At 40.9% G+C, this 19,587-nt stretch overlaps 1 protein-coding gene across 7 annotated transcripts in view; it reads left to right on the plus strand.

The window, feature by feature from the left end:
- Window positions 1–18,979, plus strand: part of tfcp2l1 (transcription factor CP2-like 1) — a 65,653-nt gene extending 46,674 nt beyond the window's left edge. For 3 of the 7 annotated variants that reach the window (XM_072258693.1, XM_072258694.1, XM_072258690.1), the window contains 3 exons: window positions 296–438; window positions 7,940–7,991; window positions 11,610–18,979. In XM_072258693.1, the coding sequence (XP_072114794.1) occupies window positions 296–438; window positions 7,940–7,991; window positions 11,610–11,647 (233 nt within the window). In that variant the 3' untranslated portion in view covers window positions 11,648–18,979. The remainder of the gene's footprint in view (window positions 1–295; window positions 439–7,939; window positions 7,992–11,609) is intronic. The other 4 variants (XR_011886075.1, XM_072258692.1, XM_072258695.1 and 1 more) reach the window with 4 other exon arrangements.
- Window positions 18,980–19,587: the final 608 nt, after the last annotated feature.

Genomic DNA, 19,587 nt, shown 5'->3' on the forward strand with positions numbered 1-19,587 from the left:
GGCGGGACTTGGACTGATTGTGCAGCATCTTGTAAAGAGTTTGTGCAGACACGATATGACTTCCTTAGGGGCTGTATAATTCAGAGGTATAGCTAGTGTTTTATGGATCATTCGCTAAAGAGACCATGAAGAATTGATTCTTTGAGATACAGAAGGTCTACGAACGCCCACAGTATCATGCAAAACCATGAGTTGGATTATCGGGAGAAATGGGGAACGAAACAAATCCAAATATATATTGTGTTTCTTTTTTGAACTGTTTATGTGATGAAATTCTTTTTCCCGGTTTCTCCAGTATTCCATGCAATCTTTTTGGAAGAGCTGACAGCGGTAGAATTAACTGAGAAAATAGCAAAAATGTACAGCATTTCTCCGCAGCAGATTAACCAGATCTACAGACAGGGACCCAGTGGGATCCACGTGCTTGTCAGTGATGAGGTGAGATCTGAGAGAGGTCCATGCACAGAATGGCAGCTGAGACAACACTCGACTTTACAGAAAAATGTTTTCTTTCTCTTGAATCTTCTGTTGGGATTTGAATACTCCTGAATTGCATCAATTTCAAACCGTATTGAGGTTCCAAGTATTAGTTATTTCTTTACTGGGTTATTACCTCTAACTGCACAAACAAACAAAAATAAAAGAAAAATTCCCTCACCCTCCCCTCTTTCTCTATTTCCCACTTTGGCCTTTCACCTCTTCCCACCTGCCTATCACTTCCCCCGGGTCCTCTCCTCCATCCCTTTCTCCTATGGTCCACTCTCCTCTCGTATCTGATTCCTTCCTCTCCAGCTCTTCCTCTCTACACACCTGGCTTCACGTATCACCTTCTAGTTATCCTCATTCCCTTCCCCCCCCCTCCATCTTTTTATTCTGGAATTTTCTCCCTTCCTTCTCAGTCCTGAAGAAGGGACTCAGCCCGAAACATTGACTGTTTATTAGTTTCCGTAGATGCTGCCTGACCTGCTGAGTTCCTCCAGCGTTTTGTGTGTATTGCAAACAAAAATCAGTTCATATTTCCCATTTCCTCCTTCAATCTCTCCCCTTCTCTCCTTTCCCTTCTCCCTTCTCCTTCCCATCTCTTTCTCTCTCTCTTCCTCTCCCCCCTCCTCTCCCCCCTCCTCTCCCCCCTCCTCTCCCCCCTCCTCTCCCCCCTCCTCTCCCCCCTCCTCTCCCCCCTCCTCTCCCCCCTCCTCTCCCCCCTCCTCTCCCCCCTCCTCTCCCCCCTCCTCTCCCCCCTCCTCTCCCCCCTCCTCTCCCCCCCATCATTTTTACCCCCTTAGTCTTCTCCAATCTTAAGGTATTTTGAAAAACAGAATCAAATTATATTCATCATCTGAATCAGAAGTTTGGTAAATCTTATTTATGTGTCCTCCATAATCACTGTGGTGTCTTAAACAATGGAGTTGGCCTTTTTCATTCACCTCATATTTAAAGCAAGAAATCACCTGCAGATAACCTTGACCCATAGTAGAGCTTACATGGTAGTCTGATGGATAACAATCAATCTGCAGTTTAAAAAAAAATAGTAACGCAATCATTTTTTGCAACATTGAAAGTTGCATGATCATGGTAATGAATAATTAAATATTAGTTGGACTTCGTTGAAGGAAACATGTTAATTATACACCTTAATATTGGAGCAGGTAAACTAAGATTTATGTGCGTACTCCTGTAGCTATAGCTGTTTATTTCTGATATTGGGGCACTAATGATTGATTATTGTTTGTCTAAAGTGAATGATGGTGGTTAACTTCTTGAAATGGAAACAGTTCATTTATGATGTCTGCATGAAGCATGGAATGCTCTTTAAGGCCGTTGGTTCAGGTTTGCTTCAAGTGGTTGTATCAAGGATCCACTGTTGGCACAAATAATGTCAAGTCGCTCTACAGTGTCGATTATACTGGAGCATGGGTTTTCAGAGGGATGTTAAATTAAATGCAATGGTCATATATTAACATATTGCCTTGCCTCCTAGTTTATAATGCCTCTGGTGAAGCAATGGATAAATCATAGGAAATGAATAAAAATAAGTTTATAAAAATGAATATATTTTGTACCTCATTTCGCATTTACAAAATTGCAGTGTGCATTAGCTTTTGGGTAGGAATTTTGTGTTGTATGTGGGGAAATGCTTCACATTCGTACTGAGTAGAGTGAGCTGGCTGTTTCCTTGTTGTCCACATCCTTTTCTCATTGGCCTAATTTAATCCCTTTACTTTAAACAAAAAGCAAAATTAGGGCCAAGTGTACTTATCAAGGATCAAAAAAAAATGTTCATTGCCTCAAAAATATCATTCAGAATAGTGCTGCAGAAGGGAGCACAGACCAACGTCATCAGAGGCTGTGGGTGAGTTTCTGCAATGTCACAGTGTATGAGGTGCCGAGCAATATGGTTTACAAACCTTCTGGGTGGTGAGAACCATTAGCCTGATTTCACAACCAGTGGGCAGTGGCTTTTGGAGGAACTTAGTTTTTGGTATCTATATTGCATTTTTGGCTGTCATCTTGACCGAATAATTGGCAATGTTTATCTTTTTGTGATTAATGCTTTTAGGACATTAACAATTTTTAGAAGGTTTTATCAATTTTTGAAAAATCTTGCAGTAGGTTTGTTTTAACATTCAGATTTACAAATCCTAACAGCACCTCCTCAAATAAGAACTTTGCAAGCCTGTTGCACTGACATCAGCATGCAGAGATTGCATCTTTGATCTATTACATAATATGAATCACTAGGTTAGTATAGTCCTTCTCTCTGGTTTGCACGGTAGCATAGTGGTTAACACAACGCTTTACCGTTCCAGCGACCCAGGTTCAATTCCCACCACTGCCTGTAAGGAGTTTGTACGTTCTGCCCAGGACTATGTGGGTTTCCTCTGGGTGCTCCAGTTTCCTCCCACAGTCCAAAGACGTACTGGTTGTTAGGTTAATTGGTCATTGTCAATTGACCCATGATTAGGCTAGGGTTAATTTGGGGGCTGCTGAACGGCACAGCTTGCAGAGCTGGAAGGACGTGTTCCGCGCTCTGTCTCAATAAATAAATTGTGTCCTTTGGTGTTCTGTGATCCAATTTAATGGCTGCTAAGTCCATGTTGGGCATTTAATGGAAGTCCATGGTAGAGTACCGATGAATCATGGCTTCTGTGTTACCAAAAATGGTGCCAGTTTGAAAATCAGTTCTGGAGTGCTCTGTAGTAGGAGAAGCCGTTCTGGCTGGATGCTGAGTAGATGCAGGAAGATGAACTGTTGAGAGGAGGTGACCCTTGACTGACACATGTAGCATAATATATGTAATGCACACGTGTGTTGATTGCTTGCTGGGACCAACTGTCCTTTTGAGGTTCTGTGTGGCTGTCTTTAATTTGCTGAGTGAAGAATACTGTGTGATAGCAATGCTGGATAGCAATTGTGGACCAGTTCTACTGTATATACAGTACAAGATATGACTCCACTAATAACATTACTAGAATTGATTCCTTTGATACAATGGTTTTCATTATGAAAGTCAGTGAAGTTGAGGTATAATATTGTAACAGAAATAAGTGTGACGATAGATTAGTTCATAGCTACCAGTGACATGATAAATGTTTAGTATTACATTAGTGGTGTTGTTTGAAGAGTAATTGATGGATAGGATGTAGTACAACCTTCCCCTCTTCAAGTAGAGCTATTTGATCTTCTACTTTTGTCTAGTTAAGTCAACTTTATTGTCATTTAACCATATTCATGATACCATCGAACGAGGCAAGGTTTCTCTGAACCAGGGTGTAAAGCTCTATAGTACACATAACACACAATAACTTAGGAAAGTAAGAATAAAATCTACAGATGAATTTTGCATAAATAAACAAACTAAAGTTCATAAATTAAATATCGTAAGGTATGGAGCAGATTATCTGGTGACACTTTGAACGCAATGTGGCAGGGAGTTCAGAAGCCTAATGACCTGAGGGAAGAAACTGCTTCCCATCCTGACCGTTCTTGTCTTTATGCATCAGAGCCTCCTGCCTGATGGTAGAAAACTAAAGAGGATGCTGGACGGATGGATGGGATCCTTAATAATATTAAGGGCCTTGCATACATGGTGCTCTTGATAAATGTCCTCAGTAGATGGTAGGGAGAGCCCTATCACCTTCTCAGATCGGACTGTCGGTCTGATGCTCTGCTGCTCCAGTACTGGATGGAAATGCAGCTTGTCAGGACTCTCTTGATGCTGCTGCTGTAAAACACAGTGATCTTGGGGTGTGGTAGTGGGGAGCCTTGCTTGCCTCTATCTCCTAAGGAAGTGGGGGTACTGCTGTGCCCGAGAGAACAAAAGGTGTCTTAGCTTAATATTCCATCCAAGAGATGGCATTTCTGTAAGTACAAAACCTCAGCACCTGTGGAATGTTGGTCTAGATCCTGTCGTAATATTTGATGCCCTCTTTCTCCCCCCCACCCCACAGCTTCTGCTGATGTTTGCTTTTCTATCAACACCTGAAATTCTGACCCCAAGATAAGAATACAGTCTCTAATTCAAGGCTAATGATTACAGTGTATTTATAGCTACAACTATTTTCCCTGTGGTGCTTCTACGATTGGGATCCTTTTTGTCAGTATTGCTATTACGCACTTTAATTTCTCATGTGACAGGGCACGAAAACATGTTCATTAAAACATGATCTAAAATGAAATGCTAAGCAAGTTTTGTAGTCAATCCAAAAAGCATTTTGTAGTCAAATACGGAATTTCATTGTTCATCAGAACTCTGTGTGATGTGAGTATTGGCTTCCGGTTATGTATGCCTTGTGTTATTTTCATACTCTGAAGCTAATGCAATTGAATGTTGGTAGGTGACTGCACTATGTTTGGTATTCCAGCAGCCAGAGCATGGGTTGTGGCTCATCACAAGAACCTGTCACACCACCTCTGACTTGCATCTGCTGGATATTTGGCCAGGTGCAGGAACGTTGAAATGATGTGACGAAGATGCAGTATATCATAACCAAACATTTGGTTGTGTTGAGCGCACCAACAGCACGACAGGGCCTCAGCTTTATTTTTGCAAATTAGTTCATTTCCCTTCGATCTAGAAGGTTGCACATGTTGGGAACTGTCTGTAATCCCATTATAGAGTATGCATTCCTTTTACCTGAACTCCATTTGCATGTTACCTCATTTATGAATGTCTGTCTGTGTTACAGCCAACAAAGGCAGTTTGCATTGTAGAAGTCGGTGCTGTATTTTTCAGGACTAATGGCTTTAACTTGGACCCTCAGGATTTGGAAACCAGAATGTAGCCTTCTCTAGTCCAGGAGTTCCCAAATATTTATATGCCATGGACCCCAACCGAGGGGTCCGTGGATACAAGTTGGGAACCCCTACTCTAATCTATTCCTCCACAGCTTCATCCCCACATTCCAAACACTAGTAGCAGTGGCATTGATGTGTTGATGGATTTAGGAGTGTACACACATGCTCCAGCGAGTGAGGTTTATTGAAAATGGTGTTTCTACCGGAACTGGTGGTGATACACGTGCCACGCTAGCGTAGTGGTTAGCGCGGCATTATTAGAGCTCGGAGCTTTGGAGTTTGTTGTTCAATTCTGATGTCATCTGTAAGGAGTCTCTATGGAACGTGCTGGTTTTTTCTGGGTGCTCCGGTTTACTCCCCACAGTCCGAAGATGTAGTAGGTTAACTGGTCATTGTAAATTGTCCTATGATTAAGCTAGGGTTAAATTAGGTGTTACTGGGCAGTGTGGCTCGAAGGGTCTGAAGACCTATTCCACTCTGTAACTCTAAATAAAATAAAATAAAATAAAACACAACACAACCAGTGAACATTGTTGGAGACTGGAGTCTTCCTGAAATTATACTCCCCTTCCAATGATGTCTCGAACCAGTGGTCACAAATATCTATCAAGGACGATGTTGAGAAGAAGTTTCCCCACCCAGGGAGTGGTGGATTTTTTGGATTCTCTATCCTGGAGGGTCGTGGAGATGTAACTGCTGAGTATGTTTGAAATGACATTGATATATTGGACATATAGTGAATCAACGGATATGCATTGTTGAAGGAAAGTCAAGTGTATTGCCATTTAACTATATACATGTATGCTGTCAAATGAGACACTTCTCCAAACCAGGGTGTAAAGCACAGCCATACACAGAACACACAAGTAACACATAATAATTTAGGAAAGTGAGAATAAAATCTACAAAATGAATTACACGTAAATAAATAAAGTTAAGTGCATAAATTAACTAGAGTAAAGTACACAAGTGACACCTGGAATGCAATATGGCTGGGAGTTCAGAAGCCTCATGACCTGAGGGGAGAAACTGTTTCTCATCCTGACCATTCTTGTCTTTATGCCCCGGAGTCTCCTGCCTGATGGTAGAAAGTCAAAGAAGATGCTGGATGGATGGGTGGGATCCTTGATAATACTAAGGGCTCTGCATACGCTTAAAATTGTCCCACCTATGTACCATCCCATGCATGCAGATGAGCGTTTGGGAGACTGGCGGGATTCTGCGAGGCGGGAGCTACCTTCTGTGCTGTGGGAGTTGGGTTTGTAACTGAGTTTTGATCTTGTGAACTATTGAAGTTAGAAACAATTGGCAAGAATGGAACTGTGTTGTGCAGTGGGGGACCGCTATTCAGATTTCCGCTGGATAATTTCTGATAGCCAGTACCACTCTAGTTAGCAGTTTGTGTAACTTCTCACAATGGAATCCTGGAATCCAGAAATCCTGACCATTTTTCCCCATAAAGATTTCACATCTACATCAGCAGACTTGGCTGAATGGTTAGTTTAGCAAGAATTGTCCCAGTGCGGTGTTGCTTGCAAGTCAGTAATTAGGGTTCAATTTCAGTAATTCTGAGAGCTATTCCTAGGGAACAAATGCTCTCGCTTTTTGAAATTCTTTTAATGTTACAATTTTGGATGGTATTAATATAAATTCAAGTTGCATCTTATTTCCATTCCTCTCTGCGTTTCATCGTCAGGTTTCTCATTTTTAGCTTGAACTGCTGTATGCAAAGGAGCAAAAAGTATGTGTGTTAAACTCTGAGAACACCAGGAATGAAATCATGTCCTGCTGGAAATCTGCTGTTCGTTTTTAATGAGCTTATCATTCTAATTTTTGGAAAGCTACTGGTGAGGGTGTTGTAGGATAGTGGATTGGTTGATATATTTTTATTGAGAGTAATCTATTTAGTAATTCTTCATTGGTATTCACAAACTTACTTTCTAGAAGGACTTTGAGTTGATCAGAAAGAGGAATGTTGCCTGTTTTTTTTTCTCTTTCTTTCTCTCTCTCTCTTTCTTCTTCCCTCCCTTTCCCACAAGGCTAAAAGAGCATTGGGAACCAGCTGAGGCCAAGTTAAGATCAGCAAACTGCATTATATACGGCTTGCCTCTGGAACCGACTGGTCTGTATAGCCCAACACTGCAGCTGGCAGTGCCTTCCTTATCAGGGTTTTAGGATGATGCAGGGTACAGCTAAAGGTTGATGTAATTGTAATGAATCTAATTTCGGTACCGCTGCCGAGGAACTTTGTATTGCCACCATATTTCCAATTCCAAGAACTTTCTTCAATGTTCAAGCACTTATTTTGCATAAGAGCGTACCTTGCATAAGTGTACTGTTGGTATTTTGTCACTGATAATGCTTAATCTGACAGGAGACGCAAACAGTCTAAGTAGCTCCATGAATTAAAAGTATGGTGGCTTCAAGTATTGTTGTGGGCACTGGGTCTAGAACAATCCTGCTATGAGGTCATTATGATGGCATCTGTAGCATCGGTGATTTAATATAGGTGAAACAGATGTCTCCTTAAAAAAAAAAAAGTGCTTCCTTTTCCTAGTGTCAGTAGATACAGTATGTCCATTATAGGGCTTCTGGAATAGATGCTCTTAATAACTCAGACTAATACACATCCTTTTATTTCCAGATGGTTAAAAATTTCTGCAATGAGATTTGCTTTGTCGTCTGCATCTTGAAAGGTACGATTTACTTTAGCTTGTTACATTTGTTGTTAACCCTGCCCTATGTCACTGGCAGATTATCGCAAACACGATGCACTCTAGTTTCATGCAGGCCCTGTTCCAACAGCGCTTTCTAAACCCAGGAATGCCTCAGGTGCATTGGAACTTCCTCCCACAGTGATTTTTATGGTTTCCTCCCACAGTCCAAGGATGTACTGGGTAGGTTAATTGGTCATTGAAAATTGTCCTGTCGTTAGGTTAGGGTTAAATCTGTGTTTGCCAGTCGGATGGCTCGAAGGGCCAGAAGTGCCAATTCTGCGCTGTACCCCTAACTAAGTAAATCAATAAAAATATGCTTAACCAAAGATTATCCAAATGCTAAGATTAAAATTCAAAAGTCTGAGGTGCAAAGGGACTTAGGAGTCCTTGTGCAGGATTCCCTAAAAGGTAAATTTGTAGGTAGAGTGTTGTGAAGAAGGCAAATGCAATGTTAGCATTAATTTCAAGAGAACTTGAATATAAAAGCAAGGATGTAATGTTGAGGCTTTACAAAGAACTGGTGAGGCCTCACTTGGAGTATTGTGAGCAGTTTTGGGCCCGTTATCAAAGAAAGGAATTGCTGACATTGGAGAGAGTTCAAAGGAGGTTCACAAAAGTGATTCCAGGATTGAAAGGCTCGTCATGGGAAGAGCGTTTGGCTCTGGGCGTATACTCACTGGAATTCAGAAGAATGAGGGGCAACCTCATTGAAACCTATCGAATGTTGAAAGGCCTCAATAGAGTGGATGTGGAGAGGATGTTTCATATGGTTGACAAGTCTAAGACAAGAGGACACAACCTCAGAATAGAGGGGCATCCTTTTAGAATGGAGATGAGGAGGAATTTCGTTAGCTAGAGAGTGGTGAATCTGTGGAATTCGTTGCCACAGGTGGCCATGGAGGCCAAGTCAATGGGTATATTTAAGGCAGAGGTTGATAGGTTCTTGATTAGTCAAGGCATGAAGGGATACGGGGAGAGGGCAGGAGATTGGGACTGAGGGGGAAAATGAAATGGCAGAGCAGACTCAATGTGCCAAATTGCCTAATTCTGCTCCTATATCTACTGGTCAAAAATGGGAAGCTCCATCTTAACCTTCTCTCACTCACCAACCAGTAATTGTGATATGAATTATAATGCTCTGTCTGCTTCCTTATAGCTAAGGAATCAAATTGCATGCTAATATATGACATGATATAATTTCTCACTGCTGTTTAATTGAAGAATTTCCTGGTCACTCGATCAGCTGAGCAAAATATTAGAATGTAGTTGTTGGGCAGAGCAGGAACAGAGGTGTTTTGGTGACTTCTGCATTATGGCCATTTCTAACACACAAAATGCTGGTGGAATGCAGCAGGCCAGGCAGCATCTATAGGAAGAGGTACAATTGACGTTTCGGGCCGAGACCATTCGACAGGACTAACTGAAAGAAGAGATAGTAAGATATTGGGGAGGGGGAGATCATATGATAGGAGAAAATGGGGGGGGGATGGAGCTAAGAGTTGGAAAGTTGATTGGCAAGAAGATACAAGGCTGGAGAACTTCCATTAATGCCCCTCCTCCCCATCTTACCCCATCCCTCATTTATTTATTTCCCCCCTTTCTTTCTCCCTCTTTTTCTCCCTCTGTCCCTCTCACTATATCTTCCTCTGATGCTCCCCTCCCCTTTTCTTTCTCCCTAGGCCTCCCATCCCATGATCCTCTCCCTTCTCCAGCCTTGTATCCCTTTTGCCAATCGACTTTCCAGCTCTTAGCTCCATCCCTCACCCTCCCGTCTTCTCCTATCATTTCGGATCTCCCACTCCCCCTCCCACTTTCAAATCTCTTACTATCTCTTCTTTCATTTAGTCCTGACAAAGGGTCTCAGCCCAAAACATTGACTGTACCTCTTCCTATAGATACTGCCTGGCCTGCTGCGTTCACCAGCATTTTGTGTGTGTTGCTTGAATTTCCAGCATCTGCAGATTTCTTCGTGTTTGTGGCCATTTGTATATCAGTTACACCCTTTCCGGGAGTCTCCCACATATTGATAACGGCTCCCTGACGCGTGGAAATTATATACAATATCCTGGAAATCGATTTTTTTTTTGTGAGGGAGAGTGAGAGTGCACATCCTGATAGGTCTACTTAGCATGAAGAGAGACCAATCAGTTTTCTCTGTGGGCGAGCTTTACGGTCAACCTCAAAAATAATGACAGTGTTGCTCGCTGCACTGTTTGCAACAGATTTTTCTATTGTCCATGGTGGGTTAAAATGTAAAAGTCATGTTGAGGTGAGTTTAACAGGTGTCATTCGTTCATTAGCATAGCTAACGTTATTTAAACTAGCTGGCTAGCTGCTAAGGAGCTACTCTATTGATGTCCTATGTGATGACGCCAAACTTCCTGTAGACTTGCTTAATGTTGTAATAGAATAAAAAAAACAACTCCATGATAATATAAGTACATATTTTAATGTCACATTTTCTGCATATACCCAACTTGGTTTACAGATTAGACAAAAATCACTAAACAAAGTATTACATACGCCCTTGGAGGTCGACCAGGGGTGGGGAGGTGATATGGGGTTGCGGGGGGCGGGGGGTGCAACCTCCCTGAAATGAGTTTTTGCATGGAATTTGTGTTAAAGAGAGTAAATAAATCAACACTATTTTTTTGACTTGCATTTCTTGATGCATGCATAGATGAATGTTGCTTTTCATTATGGCAAATCGTGATAGGAACTGTTTTCTAGGAACACAACTCCCACATAATGTGTTTCACTAATTGGGGAATGTGATATAGAATGTAGAACATTACAACACAGTACAGATCCTTCGGCCCATGATATTGAGCAAACCTGTTAATCTACTCTAAGATCAACCTAACCCTTCCCTCCCAGCCCTTCCCTCCCACATAGCCCTCCATTCATATGCTTAAGAGTCTCTGAAATAACCCTAATCTTTTGGGCTCTGTCACCACCCCCTCCCCATAGCACATTCCACAAACCTAACACTCTGTGTTTAATAAAAATCCTACTTCTGATATTCTCCCCTATACTTTCCTCCATTCACTTTAAAATTATGCCTATTGTATTAGCCATTTCTGCTTTGGGGAAAAAATCTCTGGCTATCCACTCGACCCCTGCCTCTAATCTTCTTGTAGACCTCCATCCATCTCCAGCTTGCTTAACCTATCCTCATAAGACACGCTCTCTAATCAAGGCAACATCCTAGTAACTTGCCTCTGCACCCTCTCTAAAGCTTCCACATCCTTTCAATAATGCGGTGACCAAAACTGAACACCAAATGTTGTGACTTTTATAGAGCTCCAACATTGTCTCACACCTCTTGAACTCAGTCCCCATATTAATGAGGGCCAACACTCCATATGCCTTCTCAACTATCCTATCAACTTGCGTGGCAACTTTGAGAGCTCTATGAACGTGGAGCCCAAGATCCTTTCGTTCCTCCACTCTGCTAAGAATTCTGCCATTAAGCTTGTACCCTACAGATGGTCCCTTGAGAGAGTGATGTTGTAAATTGAAAATGGTTAAAAATGTTTCTTCTATGCCAACTGGAGTTCACTATTTTATTGTTAATAAACCTTGTATTCTTCACAGCAGAGCAAAGTGATGGATACCACATCATCTTAAAGTGAATAGGGTGGACAATCCCTCAAATACCAGGAGGCAGATACAGATTACACATTGTTTGGACATCCTTTTGTTAAACATGGACAACTACCCAGAAAACAGGCCAAAGAAAAAGAATTGGTTATACTACCAAAACTGAGGTGATCCAAAATCCTCAGGGCATAAAATATTTTTTTCACTGAGGACTAGGCAAAAAAGCTCTGCTTCATGTTATATCAGCTATCTTACATGGTATAATTTTAGTAATTTTGTTTCTGGTTTTTACTGTTGGGCTCAATAACCACCTTTCCCCACTCCCTTTGGGTTTTGGGATTAATAGTAGTGTTTGCAGATCTCAAGAAAAGTAAAAAAAAATATGATGGAAATAATGCTCAAAAATAATTGCTGTCATCCCAAAACCCCATTTAATAATAGATGTAATAATACAGTAATGGACATTGACTTCTTGGATAGCCAGTGACGATGAGGTCATTTTGCAGCTCTGGACTGCAATACTGTAGCATTTTGTGTTCTGGGGATTAAATAGATTGATTTCTTGTGATGATAATGCCCACAAGTTAACCATCGCATTCTGCAATGTTCAGACTCTGTGTCAGTTTATGGGGCCGAGGCATTTTTAACCACTTGTTTATTTTCATTATGCAGGGCATTTCTGTCTGTTTCCATTCGTATAGGAAGAGATCGGTGACAGTGCACTGAACTTCTAGTTTTCTAAAGCTTGTGGTTATGAGCATTTTCCAATTGGATGTTAGTGTTCAGATAGTTAAAATAGTTTGCTCTGTGGTGTCACATTTGAGCAGATGGGAGTCTAGGTGCACACCATGACATTAAATTTACCCTTCAGTAATTTTTGGAACAGCTATAGAATGTATTTTTTTCTTTACTGAATTTGGTGAATGTATGCTTAAGAACCTAATTTTGTTTTCTACTGAATTAACCAAATGATGACTGGATATGAGATAAAAACATAAATTTCTTTTGTGACATTGTAAACACTGAATAAATATGAGTTTATAAGTATTTCATTGATATGATTGTGTGCATCAATGTAAAATTTAAATTGGTTTATTATTGGCACGTACTGAGGTACAGTGAAAAGCTCTTGCATACTGTTCTTACAGATCAGATCATTGCTGCTTACATGTTGTACAGATCTTTGGCTATTACACAGTGTACTGAGGTAGAACAAGGGAAAACAATAACAATGCAGAGTAAAGTGTAACATCTACAGAGAAAGTGCAGTGCAGGTAAACAATAACGTACAAGGTCATAAAGAAGTAGATTCTGAGAACAAGAGTCCATCTTATCATACTAGAGGATCACTAGACCTCTTTTCTGTTCACAAAGCAAATTCTAATTTGAATACTTCTATTGCTTAAAGAAATTCATTTGTACAATTGTTCAGAATGCAATAGGTCATACAGTTTGCTAATTATTATTCAGTGATGTAATATTTCCTTAAATTTCTACATACTGTATACTTTAATAATACACTTGTCTACAATGTTTACACAAATATACATTATTTTCCAAGGCACATAGAAGTTGGTCAGGAAGACCTTGAGGCTCTTCACTTTCTGGACAAAAGACATAACCAGTTCCCCTCCAACACCATACGTCTCAGTCTGGCAGAATTTATTCTCACCCTCAACAATTTTTCTCATTCAACTCCTCCCACTTTCTCCAAACCAAAGCTGTAGCCATGGGAACGCTATGGCTCCCAGCTCCATTTACCTTTACACCAGCTTTCTGGAACAGTCCATGTTCCAAGCCTACAGTGGTAATGCTCCCAACTCTTCCTGCACTATACTGATGATACATTGGTGCTGCTTCCTTTGCCTGTAACTTCCACCCTGCCCTCAAATTTACTCTCCTTTCTTGATATGTCTCCATCTCTGGAAACAGATTATACACTAACATCTTTTACAAACCTCTGAGTCTCACAGCTGTCTGGACTGGTCCTCTTCCCACCCTGTCACTTGTAAAAATACTATTCCTTTTTCACAGTTCTTCTGCCTCTCAATGATGACTTACATTCCAGAATCTCTGGGATTCCCTTTCATTTAAAAAAAAAAAGCAGGTTTTCCCTTCCACTATCATCAATGTTGCCCTCACCCATATATCCTCCATTTCCCCCATACCTACTCTCACTCCCTCTTCCCACTGTCATAACAGGAATAGAATTCTCCTTGTCCTTGTTCTTGGCCACAAGCCTCTGTATCCAGCAAATCATTCTCTATAGCCTCTGCCATGTGTTGTGCAATGAACCAGAAATATTAGAGAGCTTAAGGTAAAAGAACCCTTAGGGGAAAAGTGATTATAATATGATCAAATTCATGCTGAAATTTGAGAAGGAGAAGCTAAAGTCAGGTATATCAGTATTATAGTGGAGTAAAGGGAATTACAGAAGGATGAGAGGAGTTGGCCAGAATTGATTGGGAAAAGAATACTGGCAGGGGTGGCAGCAGAGCAGCAAGCAGCAATGGCTGGAATTTCTGAAAGCAATTGGGAAGACACACACCATTCCCCCCCCCCCCCCGAGAGGAAGAAGTATTCTTAAAGGAAAGATGACAGAACCATAGCTAACAAGAGAAGTCAAGGCCATTATTAAAGCCAAAGAGAGGGCATATAATAAAGCAAAGATTAGTGGGAAGTTTGAGGATTGGGATGCTTTTAAAAACCAACAGCAGGCAATTAAAAAGTCAATAAGAAGGTAAAGATGGAATATGAAAGTAAGCAAGCCAATAATATTAAAGGGGCTACCAAAAGTTTCTTCAGATGCACAAAGTGTAAAAGAGAGGTGAGAGTGAATATCAAACTGCTGGAAAATGATGCTGGAGAGGTAGTAATTGGGGACAAGGAAATGTCGGATGAAAATGTCAGATGAACTGAATAAGCATTTTACATCATTGTTCACTGTGGAAGACATTAACAGTATGATGGAAGTTCCAGGTGTCAGGGGGCATTAAAGTGTGTGAAGGTACCATAAATAGAAGGTTCTTGGGAAACTGAAAGGTAAATAAGTCACCTGGACCAGATGGTGTACACCCCAGAGTTCTGAAAGAGGAGGCTAAAGAGATCATGGGGGCATTAATAATGATCTTTGAAGAATCGCTAGACTCTGGAATGGTTCTGGAAGACTGGAAAATTGCAAATGTCAGTCCACACTTCAAGAAGGGAGAGAGGCAGAAGAAAAGAAGCTATCAGCCAGCTAGTCTGACCTCAGTGGTTGGGAAGATGTCAGAGTTGATTAGTAAGGATGAGGTGCAGGGTACTTGGAGGCACATGACAAAATAGATCATAGTCAGCAGAGCTTCCTCAAGGAAGAAAACTTGCCTGACAAAAACCAGCAGGATAGACAAAAGAGAATCGATTGATGTGGCATACTTGGATTTTCAGAAGGCCTTTGACAAAACGGCACACATGAGGCTGCTTAAGAAACTAAAGGCCCTTGGTATTACAGGAAAGATTCTAGTATGGATAATACAGTGGCTGATTGGCAGGAGGAAAAGAGTGGTAATAAAGGGAGCCTTTTCTGACTGGTTGCCGGTGACAAGTGGAATTCTACAGGGGTCTATGTTGGGACTGATTCTTTGTACCTTGTATGTCAATGATTTGGGTGATGGAATTTATGGCTTTGTTGTAAAGTTTGCAGACAATATGAAAATAGTTGGAGGGGCAGGTAGTTTTGAGGAAGTGTAGAGGCTACAGAAGGGCTCAGACAGATTAGGATAATGGAAAAAGAAATGGCAGATAGAATACAGTGTTGGGAAGTGTATGGCCAAGCACTTTGGTAGAAGAAATGAAAAGGTTGCCTATTTTCTAAATGGATTAAAATACAAAAACACTGAGAAGCAAGGGGACTTGGGATTTCTTGTGCAGGATTCTCTAAAGGTTAATTTGCAGGTTGAGTCTGTGGTGAGGAAGGCAAATGCAATGTTAGCATTCATTTCAAGAGGACTAGAATATAAAAGCAAGGACGTAATGTTGAAACTTTATAAAGCATTGATGAGGCCTCACTTGGAATATTGTGAGCAGGCTTGGGTGTCTTATTATAGAAAGAAAGTGTTGAAACTGGAGAGGGTTCAAAGAAAGTTCCTGAAAATGATTCCAGGTTTGAATAGCTTGTCATATGAAGTGCATTTGATGGCTCTGGACCTGTATTCACTTGAACTCAGAAGAATGAGTGGTGACCTCATTGAAAATTTTTGAATGGTGAAAGGCCTTGATAGAGTGGATATGGAGAGGATATTCGTTATGGTGGGAGAGTCTAAGACCAGAGGACACAGCTTCAGAAAGGAGTGTCATCCTTTTAGAATGGAAATGAGGAGGAATTTCTGTAGCTAAAGGGTGGTAAATCTATGGATTCCTCGGCCACAGGCAGCTGTGGAGGCCAAGTCTTTACGTATATTTAAGGCAGATGTTGTTAAATTCTTGATTGGTTTGAGCATGAAAGGATACAGGGAGAAGGCAGAAAATTGAGGTTGAGAGGAAATTGGATCAGCCATGATGAAATAGTGCAGCAGACTCGATGGGCCAAATGACCTAATTCTGCTCCGATATCTTATCGTCTTATCTGCAATGGGACCTAACTACTAGGCACATCTTTCCCTTCTTTGTGCCCCACCACTTCGTTACACTTTCTGTAGGGATCACTCTCTATGTGACTCTGGCCACTCATCATTCCGCACTGATCTCCCTACTGGTACTTTTCCCTGCAGGTAGCACAAGTGCTACACCTGCCCGTTGAGATCATCTACCTTGTCCAGTGTTCCTGGTGCAGATTCCTCTACATCAGTGAGACCTGACATAGGTTAGGGGACTACTTTGCTGAACAGCTTTGCTCTGTCGACTGCAACAGCAGGATTTCCAGGTGCCATCCATTTCAACCTGACTCCCGATTCCAATACCGACATGTCAGCCTACTGCCATACTCAAGTTAAAGGAACAATACCCCATATTCCTTATATCCTAATGGCGTTAACATTAATTTGTCTAACGTATGAAAGTCACTCCCCTCTTTCTTCCCCCTCTTCCCATTCCCCATTATGGTGGTGTACCTTCTCCTTCTCTTCCCCTCATTTGCCCTCATGACCTGCCCCTCTCCTCCCTCTGGTTCCCCACCTCCTTACCTTTCTTCCATGGTCCATTATCCTCTCCTATTAGATTCCTTCTTCCTCAGCCCTTTACCTCTTCCATCTATCATATTCCCAACCCCCAGCTTCTTTCATCAGCTGCCACCCACTCACCTTCACTTCACCCGGTCTCACCTGTCACCTGCCAACTTGTCCTCCACCCCTTGCCTTCCTTATTCTGGCTTCTGCCCTCTTCTTTTACAGTCCTGATGAAGGGGTTTGGCCTAAAATGTTGACTGCTTATTTGTCTCCATAGATGCTACCTGGCCTGCTGAGATCCTCCAGCATTTTGTGTGTGTCACTCTGGATTTCCAGCATCTGCAGAATCTCTTGTGTGTAATGTAGGGGTTCTTAACTTTTTTCTGCCACGGGCCCCTTCCATTAACTGAGGGGTCCATAAATCCCAGGCTGGGAACTGCTGGTCTAGAGGTTGCTCTTGCAATCTTTTTCATGCAAACCAACATTGAATTCTGTTAAGAAATTCTGCTACCATCATTAAAACTAGAAGGAAAGTTAAAAAAAAAACACGATTGATCTCTTTTTAGCCCTGCTTTTCCAATGTGTGCTTTCAGTTCTCTCCTTATTCCATGTTTCATTACTAAGGAGCAAAATCAGCCAACCTATTTCTTCTCAGTCCTTGCCTTGGGTCTTGTGGATTTGTAGCTTTGTCACAGTATCCCGACTGGGATATGGAGAACTAGGAATGAAGCATAGAGAAAGTGCTTCCTTTAGAAAAAGGCATATTTTTAAACTGACAGATAGTACCTGAGGTACTTTTTTAAAAAAAATTTTGGCTAATGGGACTTAGATGGTTTGTTGAATTTCTGGAGATTTGGATTAATCCAGCCCAGTTTCTCTAATCTCTGAATGTTCTCCAGATATTACAGAGGTAAAAACAAAGGACTATGGATGGTATATGTACATCTGAAGAGTTGATCATGTATTTTTTAAACTTCTACTTTTCAACTTGGCAGCAGAATTTCTTGAAAGAACTTCTCAGTGTTGCCTTGCATGAAAGAGGTTGCAAAAGCAGCCTGTAGAGATTCTGCAGATGCTGCAAATCCAGACCAACACACACCAATGCAGGAAGAACTCAATAGGTCAGGCAGTCTCTGTGGAAATGAATAAACAGTTGGTGTTTTGGTCCAAAACTTCAAAATTCTAGAAGTACTGGGCAAGTCATACAAAATCTTTGGAGACAGAAGATGCATTGATATTTCAAGTCAATGACCTCTCAACAGAACTTTGTAGAACGTGTAATCATATTAGCCATGGAATGAGTTCTATTTCACAGTTATGAATTGCACGTAACTACATATAACACTTACTCAGTTTGGAATGAACCTGTAAAAATGAAAGGTAATGATGAAAGTGTTTGGAACAGACAGACGTTGCGTGAATGATTAAGTTTAAGGATGGACATATAGACATCCAACTAATGCACTGTCAGTTGATATATGGAATGGTTTCCTGATACAGAAGATCTCCTTTGGATCCTGTTGAAGCCAAAGTGTATCTACTGACTTCTGACTGAATTAATGGGTCGTGTTTCAAATTCCATGTGAACAGTGCTGTTGTAAGCTGCTAATTTACAGGTGCCTGTGGGAGTTGATATTCTGTTTAACTGTGACCATGCATTGCAATAACATTGCTCTGCATGGATTTTATGGATATGACCTTTCTATGAATGAATTTACTGTAGCAAAGCTTCAAGCTAATTTCCCATTTTGTAGTATTTCTATTTTAATCCAGGGCTGAGTGCGTGCGTGTGTGTGTGTGTGTGTGTGTGTGTGTGTGTGTGTTTTTGTGTGTTAGTTTAAAGTAGTGACAATATTTCATCTGTTTTAAAAATGTTTTTATTTTTGTGTCAGTAAAACATAGCACACTGAATAATGTAATTGTCTTAATGATGGATGACGCTACCAATGTGAATAGTTTCGACATGCCTCCAAGGATATGCCACTACTGGAGCAGTCACTGGGATAATGTACTCTGATACATAATTGGCAGGTTTATAGACACTAAAGGGGGAGGGTGGCTTGTTTAATAACATTTGGTTCAATAATAATGAATATTGTTACATTTTTAAATATGAATGCATCTTTGCACTGGTGATTGTACACTTGTTCAAGAGAAAAAAAGATTTGTTACCTGCAGGTCTGTACCCTTGTCAATTAAACCCAAATAAATATACTTTTTATAGCAAGGCTTCTGGAGAGGTTTATTTGCTTAAACATTAGTTCCAGAAAGAACGGGCAGAAATTGTATTACCTTTTACAAGGTCAAAATTTTATAGTCAATAAAATATATTCAAAAAGTTGTGCAGGAAAGAGATGTTGAAATAAATGATCTGCTATAACCTATGAGAAGCCAAATGATCTACCCTTCTCTCGATATTGCCAAGTTTAGTAAAGTTTGGAAATTGTTCCCTTGTACTAACTCCAAGTTGTTTCTGTATCTGGTGCCAGCATTTTCTCTCCAGTTAAACAATCTTTTGCAGATAGTCTGATGCTCATCACTTCGCAGTTTTCCATCTCTGCTGTCTTTACTCCTTTTATTTCTTGGTCTCCAATCTTGGGACAATTCTAAAATGTGGAGCTTCATCAAATGCCTTTTGAAAGTCCACGTGCATCACATCAGCCACATTTACCTCCTTCAATCCTAATCTCCTTCTAAGCCAATTGGAGAAATTCCATCAAGTTAATTAAACATGATTTTTCCTTTAGAGAAAATGCTGGGTGAATTGTTTAGCTGATTCCCCTTTGTTCACTCTGAAGCTACTGACACGATAACGGAAGTCCGGAATACTT

This window comes from Mobula birostris, chromosome 5, assembly GCF_030028105.1.
Source record: "Mobula birostris isolate sMobBir1 chromosome 5, sMobBir1.hap1, whole genome shotgun sequence".
Lineage (NCBI taxonomy): Eukaryota > Metazoa > Chordata > Chondrichthyes > Myliobatiformes > Myliobatidae > Mobula > Mobula birostris.